We start from the raw sequence: 24,601 nt of genomic DNA, 5'->3' as shown, positions 1-24,601 counted from the left end.
ATAGCCCGTCCTAACACCTGTACTTTGCCTCTTAGAGATGACTTACCAGGGTTTAGTTAGATTTGTTTTATGGTTTACTTCTAGGCCTTAAAACCAACACCTGCTGACCTTGTGAGACATGAATTTCACAGGAATTTATAGGATGAATAAATAAAGGAATGAAGGACTATGCAAACAATCACTGTCTCACTCCTCACAAAGAGGATCTGGCTTTGAGAACACTGTTGCTCTGTTATTTAGTTTCAGTAAGATTCAAGTTCAAGTTCAAATATGTTCTTTCTTTGAGTACATTTTTCTATGCCATGAAAGCCTATTCAAAGAAAGAACATATTTGAACTTGAATCTTACTGAAACTAAATAACAGAGCAAATCCATATGGATTGTCTAGATATCAACAGAACAAAAAACAGTTCTAATAGAGATGTACTATAAACTTATTTTAAAAAATGTTTTATTATCTCAGGTAACAACTACATGACTTTTTTTTTTTTCCACAGAAAGAACAACAGCTCCCTGCAGGTGTCTAAATCTGTTCAGGGACTGAAAATTAACTGAGTGTGATCCGCGAAGACACTTAGAATTTAGGAGTTAAGGAAAGAAAATCTGAACAACTATCAATTAAAGACCAACTAGAAAGAAGATGAAACATTCTTGAAACAAGAACATAAATCAGAAAAAAAGGATGCTGAAAATCAGATCCTTGTATACTTTAGCAGGCTTCTGTCTAAAGCAAAACAATACTAATAGTATAATGATGCTGACAATGCCTGGATCCTTAGCTGTCTTGATACTCTTGCCAGGCTTTTTTTTTTTTTTTAATTTTTAATGTTTATTTACTTTTGAGAGAGAGACAGAGACAGAGACAGAGCATGAGCAGGGAAGGGGCAGAGAGACAGGGAGACACAGAATCTGAAGCAGGCTCCAGGTTCTGAGCTGTCAGCACAGAGCACGACGTGGGGCTCGAACTCACGGACCTCGAGATCATGACCTGAGCCGAAGTCGGACGCTTAACCGGCTGAACCACCCAGGCTCATCTTGCAAGGCTCTTAATTGAAAGTATGCTATTCTTAGCAGCTGAGGCTACACAGAGGCAAAGAAGGCATATATACTTGTAACTATAGAAAAACCTCCTGAGATTACTTGGGTCTTCTTTCGACCTTCTGGTAGCCAAGATGAGAGTGAAAACAGACTGCTCTGCTTGGAGGCGCTGACAGGCTAGGGGCTTATTTTTAAAGGGCTCTAGTGAGAACAGAGTCTGCTATACTCAAATAGCATTACATGCACGGTAGTTAAAGCCAATTTCTTTTTTGTTTTAATGTTCAATATAGGTCATAACATTATTAAGCATCTCTTATCTTGATGTTTTGGGCAGGCAGAGGATGAACTAATCTCCCAAATGCAGACGGTAATGACTATCAGTTATTATAAACATTACTGAGATAGGTATAAGATCTAAGGGGTTGTTTTAGCAGTAACAGTAATATTTAGTATAACATTAAATGAATTTAATCTTGGTGTTGTTAAAGTAATGTTTGAAAATAAAATAATGGGAACTAATTTCACTGTATTAAAAACAAAATGTTGCTTATCGCTCTCTTTGGTTTCTTTCTGTGCTGTAAGAAAATGCATGCTATTAAGGTTTTTGTGTGTGGTTTGTTTTTTAGGAACGGGTCTGGTGCTATTGCTGTGGAGCATCATAAAATGGTACAAACACTTCTGTTACATCCGATCTCATAGAACATCTGTGTACAAATGACGAATGCTGCTTGTTAGACAACACCACGCCAATCTGTCAATTTCAACACCAGCACTCTCTTCCCTCCTCTCCCAATTCAAAACATCTAACCGTTCACTGCATTTCAGTGGGACACTTACTTCATCTTTAAATACCTTTCCGTGTTCTTCACAGCCAGGTAAACTCTGTATGAATTCTGACACCTGTCAAAAATAAGGTAACAATTCCAGTTGAAAACAGAAGCCCGAATCTAAGTGCTACAGGTTCAAAATGTTTAACCTGCATGCGTTAGTTGTTTCTCTCAGCACAATTTCTTCCCTTTCAGGAAGAGAGACTGAGCCCCACACACATTCACTGGATCTGCTCCTGAAGCCAGAATTGCTATATCCAGTTCCTGGCAGACAAAGAAAATGAAATATACCTCATCTGTGCTCCATTTGGAAACCTTACTGGCAGGAATTCCAGCTACGGTGGGGAGAAGTTTGCTCTGCTGCTCCCAGCGCAAGGGCAGACATGGAATTGGTGATTTAAAGGACAGAAAGACAGCCGACCGGCGCTGTGCTTGTTGTAGGCTAGGTTCTTCCCGGGCCCCTGCTGGATTGAAACAAACCGGAACTCACACTCTGAAAAGGCGCAAAGACAGCCCCAAGTGCCAGTTGTCTCCCCCAAATAATGAGTTGGTGGGCGGCACCTACTTAAAGCATGCTTCCTTTCAACATTATTGCCAGTGAACAATTACACTCGCCTTTGTCCTTACAGAAGGTAGGTCATGGTAAGAAACAACCTGTAAATTCAACTTACACGTTTGCTACATTACCCTTTATGGAAGATGTATCACCTTAACAATGTTGCCTCTTTAATGTCTCATGAAAGATACTTGCCTCCCAGCTTTAGTGGCAAGGAAAAGGACTATCCAAGCCTCAGGAAATGGTTTTGTGTCCCTTTCAGTTGTGGATGTCCTAAAAGTAACCACCAAATTATACATGCTCGAGTCCAGCCACTGTGGTTACCCTGTGTTACTAGACCTGTTCTTTCCTTTTAGCTCAGCCCTGGTTTCATCTTTCAATTTCTGTTTACCAATCCCATTGGCTTTTTAAATAGCCTACTTAATTTTTTTAAAGGGATATGAAATTATTGCAATAAAAATAAAACAGAAAGGCAAATGCTTTTGTCATTCTTGTATTTGTGAAGATCAAAATTAAAGCTACAGAATATTCCATTCATCTGCCAGATCTTCTGAATCCAAACATATTTACTGCTGCTCTCCTAAAACAGCCATTTCTTAGCAAATGATTTTATGTCACTGGGACTTCTAGAGTTTGTCAGTAATCATCTCAAGATCCTTTAGAAAAGAAAACTTCTGAAAACTACTTACTCAAAGCCCATCAGAAGAAAGGCTCCTCCTCTACATTTACTCTCCTCCACCCCTACACCATCTCAGTTACAATGCTACTTCAATTTCGGGGCACCTGCGTGGCTCAGTCAGTTAAGCATCTGACTTCGGCTCAGGGCATGATCTTGCAGTTCACGAGTTCGAGCCCCATATCAGGCTCTGTGCTGACAGCTCAGAGCCTGGAGCCTGCTTTGGATTCTGTGTCTCCCTCTCTCTCTCTGCCCCTTCCCCTCTCACACTCTGTCTCTGTCTCTCTCTCAAAAATAAATAAACATTAAAAACAATTAAAAAAACAAAAACAATGCAACTTCAATTCCACCACAAGTTCTTGCCAAATGGTTACCCAGTTTAGGCTTTTGTGTCACTGAGACTATTTCAAACTGGCTTGTATCTCTAAGATTATTTTAAGGTTTTTTTTCTTTGAAGAGTAAGATTTACAGAAAAGTAGACAAATCGTTAAGTGTACAGCTCAAAGAATTTCCACAAAGTGAACACACCAATGGACCTAACACCAGGATCAAGAACACCCAGAGCCTCCTGTGTCCCCTTCTAATTACACTCCGGCTAGCAACGGTGACAACCACTTTCCTGACTTCTAACACCACAGGTTCTTTACCCTGCTTCTGAATTACATTCAGATGAAAATCTTGGTGTTTCTGGCTTCTTTCTCTCAACAGCATTGATTATGAGATTCACCCATATTGCTCGTTGAATGTGCTCTTTGCTGTATGGTTTTTCAATAGTTATGAACATTCCACAAGTAATTGGGAGTTAATGAACATTTTAGTTGTTTTTAATTTTTGGCTATTACCAACAGTGTTGCTTTGAACATTACCTGTACCAGTCTTTTCTTGGACACATGTATGATTTCTGTTGTGTATGTGTATGTGTATATGTATATGTAGTGCATGCGTGCGTGTGTGTGTGTGTGTATATATATATACAAATTCTGCCAGTTTTCCAAAAACAGTTATGCAATATGTATCCACTAACAGTGTAAGGGGGTTACAAATGCTTTACATCTTCAATAACGTGTGGTATTGTCTATCTTTTTACACTTTAACCATTTTGGTGAATTTGTTGTGGTATCACATGAGGTTATAATTGCAGTTGTCTGATAGCTAATGAAGTTGACAATCTTTTCCTATGCCTATTGGCCATATGGAGAACCTCCTTTGTGAATTATTTAGGTTTTATGCCCATTTTTTCCATTGGACCATCTTGCCTTATTTCTTACTGATTTGTAGAAGATACACACACACACACACATACTCTCTCTCTCTCTCTCTCTGGATAGGAATCCTTTGTTGGAAATAGGTATTACGACAATCCTTTGTTGGAAATTAGGCGTAAGTGAAGTTTAACTTACTTTTTTTCTTTTATGGTTAGTGCTTTTTGTAGGTCTACTGAAGAAATCTTTGCTTACCTCAAGGTCCTAAAGTTAGTCTCCTCTGTTTTTCCCTAAGTACTTTATGTTTTACCTTTCACTTGAAATTTCAATCCACCTGAAATTTATTTTGGCATGGTATGAGATAAGGATTGGCATTCCTAATGTATTTTTCCACATGGATTTCTAATTGCCCAAACATGATTTATTGAAAAGACCACCCTGTTCCCACTGTACCACAGTGCCAGCTTTAACATAAATACGTGTCTTCAGATTCTCTCTTCTGTCTCACTGGTCTCTTTACACCAACCTACAGGTTTTAATTACTATCACTTGATAAGTGTCCTGATGTCTGTGATCTAGGTCTTTTTCAAGACTGCCACAGCTATCTTTAGCTCTCTGCATCTCCATATAAAATTTAGGATAAGCTTGTGGAAAAAAAAAAAAAAACTGCTAGGATTTAGATGGGAGATTACCACTAAATACAGACCAATCTGGTTTTGAAAAATGACTTCTTCACAATATCCAGTCTTCCAATCCAAGAACAGGGTATTTCGCTCCATTGCTTTGGAACTTCTTTATGACTTCTCTTTTATCTTTTGCCATTTTCACGTAGAGGTCTTGCTCATCTTTCGTTAATTTTATTCCTCTGTATCTCAAGTTTTCAGTTTCTTAAAAAATTTTTTCTTATTGTTCTATTGTGGCTCCTCAAAAACTTTTAAACTAGCCTAATCTGAATTTTGAATTGCTCTATTAGAAAGTAACTTAGAACTATTAAAAAAAAAATCTATCTTACTGAAGCTAACTGGTCGCTCTCTACCTGAGTTGAGCTCATACAGAAAAATCTACCCGCTCCACATGAATATATATATTATATTATTATATGTGTGTGTGTGTGTGTGTGTGTGTGTGTGTGTGTATATATATATATATATATATATATATATATATATATATATATATGTATATATTCTTTTTAAATTTCCCAGAGTTCAAGATGCTTTTGTTTAGCATATATAAATACAGGGTAACTTAAAAACATTGCTTAATCTCAGACATTCCCAAGAGTTCAGCTAATTATTTGAAATATAATATTTGTGCATCTTTCATGAGGCAGGCTACTGTGAAATGGTAAGATTTCCAGTTCCACCCCAGAGTAAAACCGTAGAGCCTACTCTATGGTTTGTGCTCTGATTGCTTGCCACATAAGTGTCGGTCTTTTCCAAAGTGATACATTTATTATATAACTGTTTCTATTCTATTAACACTTGCCACTGTTCCCTCCTTCACTGCGGCTCCATTCTATTTGTTGCTAAAGTTGTCTTATTCGCGGTTCATTTCTAATGTTGCTACATTATTATTCTTTAGAAAAACAACGGAGCCATTCTTAAAGGAATGACTGAAAACCATAAAGCTCCCCTATTTCTGGTGGCTACTGCATGTCTTTGAAGCAGATAATATAAACAGGTCTAGACGCATACATCATTCTAAACCTAAAACCAACTTTGCATCTTTCACTTAAGACTTTCCTTCCTTTTGCTGATTCTTTCAGGCTGATTGATGTCCTGAGGCCCAATGGTGTTTTCCAATGAATGAGGCAAAACTAGTGTTTACCAGCTATAGAACGTCCCATCTCTTCTGAAAATAATAGTGTGTTAGCTATGATCCCAGTCCCAAAAAGAGAGAGACAACTTTACTTAAGTGAATGTGTATCTGAGTCCTTGAATGGCACACAAATGTGACTCCAGGTTTTCATTTTAACATGCGATCAGACTGAAATAAATGTGAAAGACTGTGGCTCAAGTAGGAGGCCCAGTGCCAAGAGTAAGGAAGAGGAGGTCTGAACGTGCACAATGCGCTCCAGAAAACGAAGCCCTTGTTCCAGAAGACATTTCTGCTACCACCATTTTATCGCTAGGGTCATATTTCTTACTGCCCTCCTCTCAAACTATTTATCTGCATGAAAAATAACACTTTTACAGGAGTTTTCTGTATGTTTGAAGTTCCCTGAAATGAAACGTTCCCAAAGGCATACGATCTAACGTCCTTCTCCCCCTCCCCTTTGGTTTTGTGCTTCCACAGTTCTTCAGGGCTACTCAATTCTATACCACTGGGCACAGAACTGCCCGGGGATGATTTCCAAGTCTATTTCTCACTAATCCTTGCAAAAGTAAAATATTATGAGGAAAGGTTATACTTTCTTTAGAAATTGTCTAAATGGCTTTTATTGTTTTATGACTATCAAGGATATGTATTTCTGGTATAATCTGAGAAAGTGAAGGAAGGATGAACAGGGAGGTGCCTGGCTCAGTCAGAAAAGCATGTGACTCTTGATCTTGGGGTCGTGAGTTCGAGCCCCATGTTGGGCACAGAGACTACTTAAGTCAATAAAAAAATTTTTTTTTTAATTTGGGATTTAACAAATTATTTTTTAGCACCTGGGTGGTTCAGTCAGATAAACATCCGACTCTTGATGTCAGCTCAGGTCATGATTTCACGGTTTGTGGGATTGAGCCCTGTGTCAGGCTCTGTGTCAGCATGGAGCCTGCTTAGGATTCTGTCTCCCTCTCTCTGACCCTCCCCTGCTTGCTCGCTCTCTCTCTCTCTCAAAATAAATAAATATTAAAAAAAAATAAATAAATAAAATAAATATTTAAAAAAAAAAGAATTGAAAAGGGGTACCTGGTTGGCTCAGTTGGTTGAGCGTCTGACTTTGGCTCAGGTCATGATCTCGCAGTTCATGAGTTCCAGCCCCGCATCGTGCTCTGTGCTGACAGCTCAGAGCCTGGAGCCTGTTTCAGATTCTGTGTCTCCCTCTCTCTCTGCCCCTCCCCTACTGGTGCTCTGTCTCCCACTCTCTCTCAAAAATAAATATTAAAAAAAAAAAAAAAAAGAAAGGAGTATTCTCAACAAAAATAAACAGGATACTGAATATCTTCAAAGTGGCTCTTAGGAAGGTAAGGCCACCAATATCTCCCCTCCAATGAAAAGCAACATCTTTTTTCTTTCTTCAAAAAATGTTTCCATTCTAGTTTTCTTAGAATATACATAAATTAGGACAGAAATATTTAAGCAAATGTAAGGTAAAAAATTTTTAAGCTGGCTGAGTATGACTAAAATTACTATAGAGTAGTAATTTTAATTTGTCCTGATCCTTGGTCCAATAATTGATACATTTTATTTGCAGAACTGGGGTGTCATCCTCAAAAGTAGCAAGGTAAGAATTAAGAGAAATCTTATGGTACATTAAAATGAGAAACATAGTTCAAGGCAGAGAGAAATAACAATATTCATTATGTTCATGAACAAATCAATGTATTCTCATATTCAATCAAATGATCGCTATTTTTTCTTCTTTTTGTTTATTATTATTTTTTAAGTGAAACATGTATATATGTATGAGAATCAGATTGACACAGACACTGAAGACCTCCTGGTCACATAGAGGAGGCATTAGGACCAGAATGTTCCATCAGAAAAGAGGCAAAAGGAGAAGATTTTGTAATGCCAAATTTGAAGAGTGAAACGTAGGCAGAAATCACACAAGGGCCAGCTGCAAGTAGCTGTCAGTCTTAGAACACAGCAGCATGAAGATTCCTGACTCAACGAGCCGTAGACATTGCATAGTACGGGGCTGTACTGTTAGGATCTCCATGTACACTGTAATGTCAAACATTCACTCCCTGCACAGGACCTGCACCCCCAAGGTCAGCAGGATGCTGTGCGTTGGCAAGATCGCACCTTTTGGTGAGCTAGAAGGATGCTTTCCGTTCTCATCATCACCATCACTGTGAAGTAACTACAAAACACTCAGCTCTGATGAAGCTGGGGCAAGTCTTTTCTCTCACTTGAAACAGGTTCCCTGTGAGTTACTATCCTTTGACTCGGCGATTCCCAGTCTCAGAGTTCATCGTAAGGACCTAATTAAGTATAAATGTTAGCCAATCCTCTGTAAGAAAGTCACTATGGAGGTTCTCTGCTGGGTACATAATTGTATCCAGAATGAAGACTACGTGTCCCAGTCACTCTTGCGGCCAGATGCGGTTCACGTGACTAATGGGATATAAACAGAAGTGGTATCTGCAACATGTGGGAAATGCCGTTAAAGAATGAGAGCCCGGTAAGGGAGCCCACTACTACTTCCGTGCACTGACCCTCCTTCCACCTGGACACAGCGGTGGTTGAATGACTAGCTCTCCAGAACCACTTCTGACCAACATATGGCCTTGGGAGTAGACACGCTGCAGGACGGAACAACAAAACTGGATGGAGCCTGATTTCCCAGTGCTGTTGAGCACCATGAAGTCTTGGCCCACCTACCTCTGAACCTGCTCTATGTGAGACAGAAATAAGCAGCTCTTACTGGACATAAGTCACTTATGAGTGTTTTTTTTTTTTTTTTACATTTATTTATTTTTGAGACAGAGAGAGAGCATGAACAAGGGAGGGTCAGAGAAAGAGGGAGACACAGAATCTGAAACAGGCTCCAGGCTCTGAGCTGTCAGCACAGAGCCCGACGCGGGGCTCGAACCCACGGACTGTGAGATCATGACCTGAGCGAAGTCGGACGCTTAACCGACTGAGCCACCCAGGCGCCCCTGCTTATGAGTGTTTTATGTCACACTCACACACAGACCTAATCCTAATCAAGACTAAGGTTTATTACTCCAACACTGTCTTATAACAGTGAGAGAGGGGAAACTCCTAGCCTAGATACCCAACAGAGAGGGGTTCATTAAATGATGCTATATTTATCCATCAAGGAAATATTTGATATTATCTTTTAATTAGTATAAATACTTATGTGAAAATGGTTGGAATATTATAAAGTTTAAAAAACACAGGTTGTAAAGCAGTTTGTATATTACTTCAGATATAAAATGCCCCGCCAAAATTCAGGAAATTTTGGTATCTTGGAAAATAAAATCACAGGTGATTTTGGTTTTCTTTTTAATTCCCTGTATTTGCTAGTTATTCTATAATAAATGTGTTATTTTGATAATGAAAGTTATATAAAACCAGAAGCTGGTAATAAATAAACTAAAAAAAAAGTAACAAAAACCAGAAGCCACTTTGGTGACTTGGAAAGCGATTTACTGCCTTTTGGGGAAAGTACTGTGAAAACATCATCAATCGCTGGACCTCCTTAATATCAGAAATAAGAAAATGTTACGTGGCTGTGGTGCCAGAGAAATAACTTGGTGAATTAATGGTTTTACTGTGATTGCTTCTGTCTAGACAATTATCAAATGAGGAATATTTTCCATAGGTTGCTACCTGGAGAATGGAGAGAAAGGCCATTCTCACAATTTGCTATATGGAAATCATATTCAGCACTTACACTGTATCAGAAACTGTGAAAAGTGTGCCAATACGGCATATCTAGCAGACTTTCTTTCTTTTTTAAAAAAAAAAAAAATGTTTATTTCTTTTGAGAGAGAGGGAGAGAGCGAGGGAGCCCGAGTAGAGGAGGGGCAGAGAGGGAGAGAGGGAATCCTAAGCCCCGATATGGGGCTCAGTCTCACAAACTGTGAGACCATGACCTGAGCCAAATTCAAGAGTCAGGTGCTTGGCCGACTGAGCCACTCATGTGCCCCACCTTGCAGACTTCCCTGAAATGGAGTTTAGTAAATAATAATGTAGTTGCCCAAAGTAGGAACTTGCAACGACAAATTTGCCCACCATGTCTCTCCTCTCAATTCTGACCTTTCTGATAAAGGTGATCCTGAAAGAAATATCCTCCAATGTTTCACATAGAATCAAGACAATAAATCTTCAGTATGGGAACGTCATCTAAACCAGCCATGAAGTCTCCCAGTAGAAAGAGACTACTTTCCACTATGGTGTCCTCCCCACCACAGAGTGTGAGAACCTGCTTCCTACAGGACTGTTCCATTAAGACCCAGTAGAACCACTAGATGGTGGGCTGGAGAAAGGAAGTGCTCGTGCTCTCTGCTACTTTCAGACTCTGCTATTTGCTATACTCTGAGTGGGGTTCCTACTTCCAACTCTGCAGATGCTAAACTGACAAGCCAACAGCATAAGCTACCACTGACCTGTTGCTCGACTCACCCCTATTCCTTTAAGCCAGCGACAGAAGTTGAGACCAAAATCTCCAAATGCTTTGCTTCATTTTAGTTTCAAAACCGTGCTAGGAGGTAACTACCCGTGAGGTGAGGTGAGGAACGATCCCAAAGCCACCCTGTGAGAGAGTGGCAGCATGGATCTTTCGCCTCCTAGGGTTATAGTCAAGAGGGTGAGTTTAAGAGTCTGATAAATGTGGATTCAAATTCCTGCTCTGCCACTGGCGAGCTCTATGTTGGTGAAATCAAGGTAACAGGATCGCTGTGAGGATTACATGATATTTTTAAAATGCTTATCCCGATGTCTGGCAAATAGTAAAGTCCGCAAATGAGAGAAATTATTCCTATCTTGAAAGAAAGGCGTATCGTGGAGAGTACGTTTGACATAAAAAGCAAAAATGAAAAGGAGTCAATATGCTTTCAGGCTAATATTCCATGAGTCTATAATGCTCTTAATTGTGAAAAGAATATGGCCAGACAAAAGAAATGAAATACATCTGTCAACTCCCCCCGCCCCCCAATATTTTTAATGGAGTTACTAACTGGTGACTGAATATAAAAAGATGAACAACAGCAGTGATTGGGTAAGATAAATGGATCATAGCATCAAGGAATGGAGGTAAAATTAGCTCCAAGATACTTAATTCGGGCATGAAAGATACTTGAGGGTCATTTCAAGGTTAACAACCAAAATAAAAAACCAACTGCTATGGAAGCAAAAAGCAAGGCTGATTTTTTATGAGAGAATCTAGCACATTACATTACAAAATAGAATTCAACTCTTTCTGCATTATCAGCAGCCCAAGAGAAAGAATGCTTGCAGGAGAGAAAACAAAACTGTACCTTTCCCAGGATTACAAGAGTTTAAACATGAAGGCCAATTTATAGAATCCTTTATTAAAGGTCTTTCCTACGATGGGAATGAATTATTAAAAAAGATAGAAGTTTAAAAAAAGGAAAAAAGTGATAAATTATATTCAGTGAAAGTCCCCAAAGGTCAAATTCAGTTGCATGGTGAGAATCATAAAAAAATAAAAGAGCTCAGGGATGCCTAGTTGGTTAAGCATCTGACACCTGATATCAGCTCAGGTCATGATCACCCACAGTCGTGGGATCGAGCCCTGCGTCGAGCTCTGTGCTGAGCCTAGAGTCTATTTGAGATTCTCTATCTGCCCCCTCCCACTTGTGCTTGTTCTCTATCCAAATAAAATCAACTTAAAAAAAACAAGCGGGCTCATAATTACACATATTGCAAGGAATTAACCTGAGTTAACTGAAGAAACAGGGTGGGAGGATTTTTTTAGGAGGAAGTTTTTTTTTTTTTTTAATATCAATTTGCTCCCAGACTCCAAATAAAATAGTTCTCATGGACCTACTGAGTCTTAAATCCTGTTGCCGTTATAAAGAAACTTAAGGTGGCTTTTTTTCAGTCTCCTCTATCCTAAATAATATACAAACTGCACTGGGCTCTCTCCTATCCCTTGCACCACCCCCCAGACAGGCTAGATTTGGGAACGGCTCCTTCCGCCACTGGAGGGATGTGATCGGGAATGACTGCTGGTGAGCATCTATGAGGTTCAAGAATGTAGACCCGGGGTGGGGTATAGCTACCTGACCTCTAGGCTCATGTTTGAAAGAAGAATTCTACTGGTACCCAAATGGGAGTGTCGTAAGTGTTCTTCACAAAAGACCTGGGAAAAATTCTCTGGATTCAAAAACGTTAAAATAGGGAACAATCACCATGGGGCCTCTGACAAAAAGTTCTACAAAACATCGGAAGAGGAGCACTGATTTATTTGACAGAGGAATTTCATGATTTTAGTGAAGCACAAGGGGATATGACCCCTACAAAACAAAAAAAGGCTATGAAAGGGAACCAGTCAATGTAGCAAATTAAAGGGAAATAAAAACTGCCACTGCTAAAATTCATGTTAAAGGCAGTAAGCAGTAGACTTGATAGAGCAAGAAGCTGAGTAAGATATTTCAACTTGAGAAACATGAGTAGAACATCAAAAAGTATTTGTTATTAAAATACTTCCATATTGGTTGGTAGAGTGCCCCCTCCCAGCCCCCAATGCAGCCATGTCCTTACTGGACTTCCGAAAGATCCAGCAACTAAGCATAACTCTTGGTATAGTGGAGAGCTTCTAGAACTCTCCTCCAGAACTAAGATCAGTGTTGATGCTAATTGTCTTGCGCAAAAACCAATGGTTAAATATTTTGAACACAAATATAATCCCTTGGCTCTAACTCAATAATTGGTATTACCAGTCAACAGAGAGAAAACATAGAGCATAAGTAATAACCAAAATTAGAACTGAAAGAAGCTTCCTGGATTTAAAGACCAGCTGATAATCACAACATGATTTCACTAAAGATGGAATTAGTTTTATGAAAGTTTTATATAAAATGTTTCAAAAATTTGATAATGAAGGAAAGATACCAAGTTCATTTTAAGAGGCTAAAAATGGATGAGATATTAATAGTCAAATCTCACTTAGGAACATATGAGCAAAATTTCTCAAAGTGGGATGCCTGGGTGGCTCAGTCGGTTAAGCATCTGACCCTCGACTTCGGTTCAGGTCACTATCTCACAGTTTGTGAGACTGAGCCCCGAGTTGTGCTCTGCTCTGGCAGCATGGAGCCTGAGATTCTCTCTCTTCTTCTCCTTCTGCCCCTTGCTTGTGTTCTTTCTCTCAAAATAAATAAATAAACTTAAAAAAAATTCTCAAGGCAACTTATTTTATCAGTCCCCTTTTCTTTTACTAATAAAAAATAAGATCGTAAATAACATACGCATATTGCACTGTAGCTTTTATAGGTGAGAGCAATAATTAAGAGCTATATGTGAACCCTAGTAGTGTTTCTGGAAAGAATAAAACAGAAAAACTCAGGCAATTCAAATAGAGAAAAACAGGACAAAAATATACAAAGTTTGAAAAGATAAAGAGATCAGCATGCGTATCATATGTTAATCGAGCCAAATTCTCTATTAGAGAATAATAATTCTCCAGACCCTTTCCAGAAAACAATTATTAAAATCAGCTCAGCAAATCAAATAAAAAGTTAATTCAATCATCAAGTTAGGAAGAGACTGAAGAGCTTATTAAATTATTACTCTCTCCAAAAGTTCAGAGCCTAAGATTCTATTATGAATCTATCTGAATTTTCAATGAGACAATTCCATGCAATAAACAGTCATCACAATACTACTGCCCTCCTACCAGCGGCAGCAGCAGCTGATGCATTTAATCCTCATGACAATCCAATGATGTGGCTACTATTACTACATTAACTTTACAAAGGAGGAAAGTGAAACAGAGAGCCAGCCACACAGCCAGTAAGTGGTGGAGCCCTGACAGTAATTAAGGCTGTGCTCCTAACCGCCAACCACAAGGAAAGACAAACCTTTGTTCCAGAATCCAATATACCTTGATGACATAACCCTCACAAAGTAAATGTTTTTCTTCCTTTCTAAGTGGCCAGAAACATTTAAAATAATCAAATACTTGCATAGTGCTTACTATGTGCCAGGCACTGTTTGAAGCGAGCTGCAAATGCACTTAATTGTCATGACAAGTGGGAGGGAGTTAGCATCATCCTTATCCTTTTGGGTAGATAAACAGGAAGGGGGACAAAACAGAAGAGACTCTAAATAAGGAGAACAAACAGAGGGTTACTGGAGGGGTTGTGGGAGGGGGGATGGGCTATATGGGTAAGGGGCACTAAGGAATCTACTCCTGAAATCATTGTTGCACTACATGCTAACTAACTTGGATGTAAATTGAAAGAGAAAGAAAGAAAGAAAGAAAGAAAGAAAGAAAGAAAGAAAGAAAGAAAGAAAGAAAGAAAGAAAGGAAGGAAGGAAGGAAGGAAGGAAGGAAGGAAGGAAGGAAAGAAAAGAAAGAAAAGAAAATGTTTTGAAAAATATGGCCACATAGAAGAGTGAGAAAGAGTCATTAAGCTCCAATATTTAATCCTGGGTCCATCTTAGTGTCTGTTTTTTGAATTAAGGACTACATGTGTTTATTGAATTGGTTAATTACCAACAATAAATTAAAAAAAAAAAAAAAGAAACTGTTGAACTGATTTTCACTGCAGATTTCACTGAAACTCAATGGTGGAACCAGGATTCAGAGAGACAGAAACTACTGCTCCTAGAAGATGGTAGATGCAGGCAGGAGTGCCACGACAGACATCTCTGAGATGAGCATAGGAAGGGTTTGCATGTTAAGAGTGTGAATGCATGGAAACAACATGAGATTTGTTTAGAATTGGGCTTTTTTGTTTTTAGCTGGCTCAAACTGCACTCCTATTTGGTTGGGAACCTTTGATTTGTCATCATGACTTGCTAATAAATGAGCTGAGAAAGTTAAAAAAAAGAAAAGAAAAGCCGAAACACTGAGAGGTTTTCAGTGAAATGTCCACAACCGCGCAGCTAGCAGGTAGCAGGGCAGGGATTCAAACCCTGGCCGTTGGTAGGGTTTGTATATAGGGCTACATTACACACACCAGAACATGCTGAAGACAGCAGAGATGGAACTTTTAAATTAATCACAAATTACTGCCTTCTAAAAATCACACATGGAAATCAAAGCATCACTTATGGAATAGGACACGGCAGGCAAACAGTCATTAGGTGCCATTCTCAAATCTTACATAATAATCTAAAGCAAAAAATACACATGAAATGCAAAGTCCCCAGGGACAATCATGAAACTCACAGTCAGGCTAACACTTTCTCATAAAAAATAATAATTTTGTGTAAATTATAAATACAATCTATACTATGACTAACAGTCATTATGATTTCATTACTTAGTTAAGCCATCATTATGTCCTTTTAGCAAAGATGTAAGACAAATTACTTTCTCCAATACGACCTAAAATATTTGTTCAAATGATTTTCTTTTCATTTTGTGGTATTAGATTAAGACCATATTAATTCCATTTGGATTTCAATACACATTCTAAGATCAGCTTTAAGCATATGAAGCAAATGACATCAACAATCCCAATAGAAATATATGACAAGAACCAAATGTAGTATTACCCAAAGTTTATATATATGTTGTACAGTATGTGAGAGAAGCTGTAAATACAGATCACAGATGAATCCATATCATTATAAATTACATACAACAGTTGACCCTTGAGCAATGCATGGGTTAAGGACACTTACCCCTGGAGAGCCAAAAATCTGTGTATAACTTTTTTTTTTTTTTAATTTGTGTATAACTTTTGATTCCCCCTGCCCCACAATTTAACTGCTAATAGCCTATTGTTGACTAGAAGCCTTATCAATAACCTAACCAGTTGATTAACACATTATTTTGTATATTATATGTATCTAATACTGTATTCTTATAATAAAGTAATCTAGATAAAAGAAAATGTTATTAACAAAATCATAAAGAAGAGAAAATACATTTACAGGACTGTACCGTATTTACTAAGAAAAAAATCTGTGTATACATGGACCCACATAGTTCAAACCCATGTTGTTCAAGGTCAACTGTCTACCCTGAACAGTAAACTTTTATAGCCTGTGATAACACAACAAATCAACTAAATGAAGTTTATCTTTAATATAAAAGTATATCTTTAATATATAGAATTCCACTAGATTCTGATGAGTATTCATAGTAATATGCATCCCTAATACAAGATGATTATGGCTACCTCTGGCTTCATGTGATGTCCTCATTTCACTTTCTGTTCTCTCTTCAAAGTCTTCTTTGACATCATCAGGATGCTGGTCTCTGAAAAAAAATAGGTGTTCAGCACTGCATCTCACCAATTGTCTTTCGTAATTTAAAAACAAACATTACCACTACTGTGAGAAAGGATTTTTAGTTCTACTAAGATGTAACTCCTACTAATAACATCTATAAATATCCATTTTCTTCATTACCAATTTTCATTTACTGTTCTGAAAAGAGATTTTTAAAGCTAAGAACGGTATTAAGGTGAACTATGTTACATGTTAGCAAACGTAGCTACTGAATAATTCAACTTCAAATGGGGGCATGTTTTCATGATGAGTTTCACTGGTTACTGTACAGCAAAACTACAATTTAAGGAAAGAAAATATTTTGAAACCCCTACCATTTAATCAAGTAGCATACATACTACCTTAGCTCTGGGATTTGGGATTGAGACTGAGACTGGCCCAGGAGAAGCAAACTCAATTCTCGGAAGCTCTTCCTGGCTTAATCAGGTCAAATGTGTAGGCTCTGTTGATTCCGACTCTTTCTGACCAGGAATGACCTGATGCTAATCTAAACATGCCAACAATGCTGTAAAATGGAATGGAATCATTACAATCTTAATTCAGAGCTTTATCCTTAAATCAGGGACAAAAATGGCGTTAAAGGGAACTAAGCACAGACTAACTCTATTTTCTTTAAAGCTAAATTTGAAGTATTTGAAATTTTTCAACCTAATCTATTCCATTCTCAGAGTTCAAAATATATCACACTCTCCAATTTCCTGGAACTATCTAGGCTATGATACCTGGTTTACACACTTTAATGCTTTATAATATTCTATATTTATGTCGTATTGTTTCTTATGTATTGTTACCTTTATAAATATATCCTGAGTTTCTTAAAGACCCTGATCATACTTCTGTTAAGTTTTAATTAAGAAAAAGGCAAACACACATGAAACCAAATGTCCCAACAAAATATAAAGAAGTTGTATTGTCTTAATTAAAAAGGCACTAATTTCATTCTCTAGCTGAACGGTGATAACACAATGATGCTAACACACTGTAAGTCTGCAATAAATACATGTTCCCTACTTCTTAGAAAGATCATTTCCAGTGACACATGTAAAATTTCACTGAGATCTGAACTCCCTGGCTAAGTTCATACTAAAAACAACTTATCACAAATGCTAAAGAATACTGTTTATTTGAGAATGGGGAAGAATTACTGTTATTACAAAATAAAAACAAATCTTTTTCCAAGAGTAATAGAATTAAAAGATATAGAGGCTCTTATTCCATAAAAGTTGGGAGAGGAGGTATACCACTGATGATTGCAGATAGGACATTAACTGAAATGATAATAGAAAAGTTTGCCTTCTCTGTAAAGACTGTGCTAAAGGTATACTTGGTAATTAGAACATGCCAAAGTCAGCCCACTATGCTTAAATTAGCTTATGTGATCTTCTAAACTTGTTTTATGCTAAATTAGAAATAATATTATTTGAGTCCATAAATCTATCCCACTAGCTATCTATTGTGACCATTGAAAAAAGTTGTTTGTGGATAACTATATTAATATTTATTAGGAAGAAAATCATACAGTGCCATGGTATAGTTTAAAATTGGCATTTTTCAAAGTAATAAAAAAAATCCCAATTACATTATTGTAGATTTCCTAAAACTTTTAATGAATGGTTTGTGAAAAGGAAAAAAAGAAAAAAAAATAAGACAAACTTCTTTGTCTTTAGCCTTTGAGGTCAAAGGTTAACATTAAGTCTCAGAATTTTCTGAATATTTCAGCTTTCATGATCAGAACTGCCCACTAATGATAGTTTTACATTTTTGTGGTTTCAATAAAGCACAGTTTTCCTTAAAGTAAATTTTATTAAAATAAAGTTATGACTTAAGTATGAAGAAAGTTCTGTTGTATTCTTATGCCCAAATACAATGCCAATGATTTATCTTATGAAACGTAAGAAAAGGACCATTTTCTAGAAGAGAATAGAGAGAGAAAAAGAAAATAAGACCTTTGACCCAAAATATTTCTTCATGCCTGGATCTGTCATAATCCATCCCAACAGAAGCAAAATGGAAGCTATCTATTTTCTTACATCATTTATGTTGCTTCATTATAGAAGGATGTTCGCTTTCCATTTTCCCTACTTTACTCAGAATATTTCATTGAATTGAACCTATATAAACTTGGGAATATATAAACATGAATATTTATCTTTACCAAACACAGTTCAAATAAAGGACTGTAGAAGAAACGTTTACTGGATGTTTTTATTTCTACTTAATATGTTGATTCTGCTAATTCCTTAAAATTAAAAATGACTACAAGTCCCTTGGTTCTACATGATATTTCATTTAGCTAGAAAGTTGGAGGGGTGGGGCAGTGGGGTCATCTGAGCAGTCTACTAGAAAAAGCATTATAAAATAAATGGATGAACAGAACCACTGAAGTAAATAGAACCCTAATTAAGCACATCCAGAAATGAAGAAGTTAATAATAAGAAAAATTTTAAGAACATACTATGTACCAAAGGCTGGCTGAGCTCTTTCTATGTCCAATATTTCTTAACAATCACTGTAAGAAGGTTCTGTTAACATTATAACCACTGGAACTTAAAGAAGTCAATGCCAAATCTGTAGAGCAAGTATCATACCAGGTCTTACTGACACTAAAATCCACAATTAAATTCAATTACCTTGAAGTAGAGTCAAGGTTTCTACCCTTGCATTTTTCCAGAATACAGTACATCAGTCTCCTATTGACAATGTCAGGCATGAAGAATCTTATTCTTATTTTTTTTGTATTTTATTTAAAATGAAAATTGGTTTCTCAATTGGGCAACCAGTATTTCTCTCTCCTACAAGGTTAGGATTTTCATTGCTAATTCTGACTGACTAGGTGCTGTGATGGAGCTCTTTGTCTGTGCAAAAATGAAATCCTTGATCTAGGATTCAGTTTCCTAAGCACAAAGTTATTCTAGCTGTACAGGTCTTCCAATTATGGACAAAGTACTTCCACAGTAGAACATCCACGCTCTGTGATAACATAATACTCTCTGGAACGTGGTACAAGGTATGCTTCTTGACAGATTTTCTTCAAAAAAAAGACGACCAAAAATATTTTTATGCTGTATTTTAATACCACTGTTTTGCTCTACATAAAAACTCCTCTATTTTCTCCTCTTGATCAACACTTTCTATTGCCAACAGTTTTATTCAGGAAGGAGGTACAAGCTGATTGGGCATGGGGGTAGTGAATTGTAACATGGAGAAAGCGTGGGTACATGTATGGTCTTTGGAAGTGAACAGGCTTGGCTGCAATTTTAGCTGTGCTACTTAATTCTAAACGACCTCTAGCAAGTGCCTGAACTTCCCTACTTCTCAGCTGCACCAACTGTAAAATGAGGAAAATCCACCCTTGTCCTCATAGGCATTTTAAGGACTCGATAAATGGACAGAAAGTGCTGCACACACAGCAGCTTCCACTATTGACCAATTACTTCTATTTGGTGATAAAATTATCTACTGTCACTTGTTTTCTTTAAGTAACCTGTTTGCTTCAAGTTTTAAACTAGCTTTTAGAGTAACAGTTACCACCCAGACAGCAGCCAGACTGCCTGGGTTGTAATCCAGGTCTGCTATTTAGGTCTGTAGTAATCCAGTAATCCAGTAATCCAGTAACAGACTGTAATCCAGGTCTGTTACTGTTATTTACTGTTAGTTGTGTAATCTGCAACCAAGAGAGGTTCTACGTTTTGTAGAATGGGTGTCTAATAATAGCACCTACCCCACGTGAGGTGCTAGGAAGAGTAAGTGAGCTAACGTAGGTTCAAAACACCTAGAAAAGTACCTGGAATACAGCAATTTCTCTTGAGATTTTAGAACTGTGGAGAACCAATATATTTCAACATTTCTTTAGCTTGAATTGAAATACAATCATAGGTAAAACCCTACTCAAGAACACTCTTTAGGCTTTTAATTAAGACAGTGGAATCCACTCAAGTGAAAAAAACGTATTCTTTATGAGTCAGCATCCTCTTTTTCTCTGTAATTAACGTGTCATGCTTTAGCCGTCTTACTATCTTACTCTAAATATGCTTTGTAGTAATATTAGCAAAACAAACATCAGAAGGGTAAATACACAGTAAGAGGATGGCATGTGAATGCAAATAGCTGTATTTCAAGTTTGTTTATTTTTCATTTAAAAACAATCCCTAGCCAATTATGCCTGTCAGTCCCCAGTAAGTTAAAAAAAAACAATATTGAAAAAAATGTGAACCAATGATTTTGCTTCAATTCAGGGATTTCAGCCATCTCTCTAAATCCAGCATGAGTCTGGTTTGGCTCCTAGCTTGAAATAACCCCGCCTTCTCTCTCCGCAGAGTTTATTCTAGTCGCACAGGGGTTTTGTTAGAGCTGAAAAGTACCTGTACTCCCCAGTAAGAGAGGAGACACAAGGAAAGTAGCAAGAGCTATAAAAAATGTAGGGATTTCTGTTTTGGACGTGAAAAGGAGGTCTCTTTGCATGCCCCCAGCATTCTTCTGCTTTTTTTAAATTTCTGGACCGAGGTCACTCACAGGTAAAAAAATCAGAGAAAGAGAATCTTAGGGTTTGTACTTTAGAGGACTCCTAAGAGTACTTGAACGGTCTCCAAATGCCTCCTACAATTGAAGAAGCATGTGTGCGTGCACAGCTTCAGAACAAAGAGGTTACCATCTTCAACTCAGAAAAGGTGGCAAATAAAACCAGCGGGATTAAAACTTTTATGTCTATGGTTAAGATTTGAATAAAGAGTCTTTATTTTACTTTAGGTTTCTTTATTTGAGGGGGTGGGGGTGTAGGGGCAGAGAAAGAGGGAGACAGAATCCCAAGCAGGCTCCACACTGTCATCACAAATGGTAAGATCATGACCTGAGCCAGAGATATGACCTGAGCCGAAATCAAGAGCTGGACACTTAACTCACTGAGCTGAGCCACCCAAGTGCCCCAAATAGTCTTTAAAATTAAGTTCCTTTTGGGATGCCTGGCTCAGTCAGTTAAGCATCCAACTTTGGCTCAGGTCATGATCTCGTGGTTTGTGAGTTCTAGCCCCACATGGGGCTCTGTGCTGACAGCTCAGAGCCTACAGCCTGCTTCAGATTCTGTGTCTCCCTCTCTCTCTGCCCCTCCCCTGCTCACACTCTGTGTCTCTCTCTCTCAAAAATAAATAAACATTAATTTAAAATAAATAAATAAATAAATAAATAAATAAATAAATAAATAAATTTAAGTTCTTTTTGAGGTTATACATTAGCAGTGGTTTTTATTTTTAATTTAAACTTATTTATTTACTTTTATTTAAATCCAAGTTAGTTAATATACAGTGTAATCATGATTTCAGGAATAGAATTTAGTGATTCATCGCTTAAACATAACACCCAGTGCTCATCCCAACGAGTTCCCTCCTTACTGCTCATCCTTCCACCCAATACCCTGCTAGAAACCCTCAGTTTGTTCTCTGTATTTAAGATACGCTTATAGTTTGTCTCCCTCTCTGTTTCTATTTTTGCTTCCCTTCCCCTACGTTCATCTGTTTTGTTTCTTAAACTCCACATATGAGTGAAATCATGTATTTGTCTTCCTCTGACTGACTTATTTCTCTTAGCATAATACACTCTAGCTCCATCCAATGGCAAGATTTCATTCCTTTTGAGATGATACATTAGCAGTTGTCTTAATAGTGTTTTCATAAACATGGCCTAAGAGAGGTAAACATGGTCTACTATTTATCTAATGACTAAAAATAAAACATTTTGATTAATAAGCCTATTAAATTATTATTTAGCATAAGGAACATATGTTGGTGAAGAAAAGTAATAGAAGGAGTCAATACAGTGGATGTTACCAAAATGCCAAGGAAAAATCCTCCGGAAAACAACTAATTCAGCAATCATCAATCAATCAATCAATCAATTCTCTTACGAAATGAAAAGCCCTAACCAGTAAGGTAAGCATTATGGAATAAAGACCCTGTGTTATAGGAAGAGCAAGCCTACCTTACTTTCATGTCGCCATAGAAAAGAGAACAGATGTCATTGCTTTTCCACTATATGTAAAAGAGTTTCCTGAGTCAGGAATCAATGCCATTCGAGGAGATAAAATGAGACCCTGTTACACTACTGTTCCAGCAACTTCGCAGGCATACAACAACGACACAGTCACACACCTTACACTTTGAATGGCTGCCCTGGCATCGCAGTGGTTGGCACTAACAACTGCGAGTGTTTTAACCCAAAATGAGCTTCTCTCTGGTGCACACTCACAACTGCACGGATTTGACTCAGATGTCCAAGAGCTGGAATACTTTTGAACTTCCACAGCTCCTGCTCCACATCTGGTAAAGCCCACTGACTGAAAGGGGAAACAGGCTTTCCATAGCCAGGTAATGGTAAGTCACCAAAAGGACTCTCTCCAGTTGCTGACGCCAAACCCTCGGGCTCAGAAAGTCTCAGAAAGCAAAACAAAGTTCGTAAAGATTCCTAATCGGCATTTGTCATCTTTTAGAACTTTTGGCTCCAAATTGATGCTATTCTGCTTGATCTTGCGGTTCTGCAAAGTAAAGAGATTTTTATATGCTTATTGTCTCACGTTTATGTCAGCTTGTTTTCCCGTCTGTATAACGAAGCGCTCCTCAGTGACAGACTAGCTCTTGGCGTGACTCGTAAACCTGATTCAGCCTCAAAACAGAAATCAGATTAACAGTTGCAACTCCTGCAACTGCTCAATGTAATTCTGAGTAGAAACGCTGGTCCTACAATTTGAGAACCCATTTTAATGGCCTATAATGAACTGAACAGACTGAAATTTTTCAGGGGATTTAGGTTAGCGATAGGCATTTGCCTTGCAAGGTAACACAAACATTTGGCAGATATTTAAAGCATGCTTTATTATGTTTCTGGGGTTATGTCTAAGCAGGCTTAAACAACACGGGAGCTTGAAACATTCCATGATTTTTAATAGAGATAGCACCTAATTTAGAAAGGCAATTACAAGCAGCTGCAGAACAGATTTCATGAGAATAAGCCATGTGGGATAGATGCCGATGTTCCCCAATTGGCAACATGCTGAATTATTACTCCAGAGAAAGGTGTTTATATTCAGTAATAATTGTCAAAACCTAGTATATTGATCACTTGCACCCATCTCCTGGGTGTGCGTGTTAAAAATGAACTGGGACGCACCTTACATTTCCTGAATTAGCATCTCTAGAGGTGATCATTCGAAAGCTGCATTTTAACAAACATCTGATGATTCTGATGCAAAACCCATAGGTTTTATGAAGATCCAGGGAGATGTACACATACTTTTACCGAGCGGTAGACGTGCAGGTTACGGTTACCAGTCCTCAGGCAAGGTCTGCCACGGACTGGGAGGCCCCTGCCTCACCATCTGGCTGCCAGGAGTGCTGTGAGGGCAGAGATGAGCTGCTGCCCGCCCCCCGGCCCCCGCAGCGAGGAAAACCTCTTCCCACTGAAAACACGAGGCACAACACATTCCTCACACTTCTGACGAACCAACGTAAAACTGAAAAGGACTGCAGACTCTCCACGCTGGGAATGCACTCATAACCCAACCATCCATTTGACGAACTGCTACAGGAAAACGGGCCTAAATATTCAGCGTGCCTACAAAAAGACTCAAGGTGATGCCATCTTAATGTGGGGCAGAGCTTCCCAGCTCGGATACCGTGAATCCCTGAGAACAAGTGCTCTGAGTTCTACAAGTTCCCTGTAGCCCTCCCAGAAGCCAAGGCCACCATCTGGTCATCCAGAGGCAGCCCCGATCACTCCCTTGGTGCGCCATATAAAAGGGTCGTCACTTCTGTGGTATTTTCTACGTGAGGCAGGAGTTAAAACGACAACAGTGTTGGAAGCACTGCCTCATTCGTAAAAGAGTGCCAGTATGTATTTGGGGGATTCATCTCATCATTTAATAATCACCCCACAGAAATCTGGTGCGGGAATCCAACAAAGTTGAGAATGCAGGTGTTTCACCAGAACAAAAAACATTACACAGCTGTTGCCTTTTAGGTCATACAACTGATAGGTCTCCTTTGAAGGCTGGTGGATGATTCAAGGTCACCCTGCATCCTTACTGTGTGCCAGGTGGCGTGCTTGGTGCTGAGGATATCTCAGGACCAGAGAAGACGTGGACTCTGCCCTTGTGGAGCTTACCGTCAAGCAAAGCACGCAGACTCAGAAGTATTGACACAAACTGTCTACAGCATCGGGATGT

At 38.3% G+C, this 24,601-nt stretch overlaps 1 protein-coding gene across 11 annotated transcripts in view; it reads right to left on the bottom strand.

Moving 5' to 3' along the window:
* The window catches only part of L3MBTL3 (L3MBTL histone methyl-lysine binding protein 3), a 127,623-nt gene that overhangs the window by 4,482 nt on the left and 98,540 nt on the right, over positions 1-24,601 (bottom strand). For 9 of the 11 annotated variants that reach the window (XM_045499546.1, XM_045499552.1, XM_045499556.1 and 6 more), the window contains 3 exons: positions 16,281-16,360; positions 2,157-2,329; positions 1,876-1,938 (listed from right to left, as the gene is read on the bottom strand). In XM_045499546.1, the coding sequence (XP_045355502.1) occupies positions 1,876-1,938; positions 2,157-2,329; positions 16,281-16,360 (316 nt within the window). The remainder of the gene's footprint in view (positions 1-1,875; positions 1,939-2,156; positions 2,330-16,280; positions 16,361-24,601) is intronic. The other 2 variants (XM_045499555.1, XM_045499557.1) reach the window with 1 other exon arrangement.

This window comes from Leopardus geoffroyi, chromosome B2 (genome assembly GCF_018350155.1).
Source record: "Leopardus geoffroyi isolate Oge1 chromosome B2, O.geoffroyi_Oge1_pat1.0, whole genome shotgun sequence".
NCBI lineage: Eukaryota > Metazoa > Chordata > Mammalia > Carnivora > Felidae > Leopardus > Leopardus geoffroyi.
The sequence above is the reverse complement of the archived record's forward strand: the minus strand, read 5'-3'. Positions and strand labels throughout refer to the sequence as shown.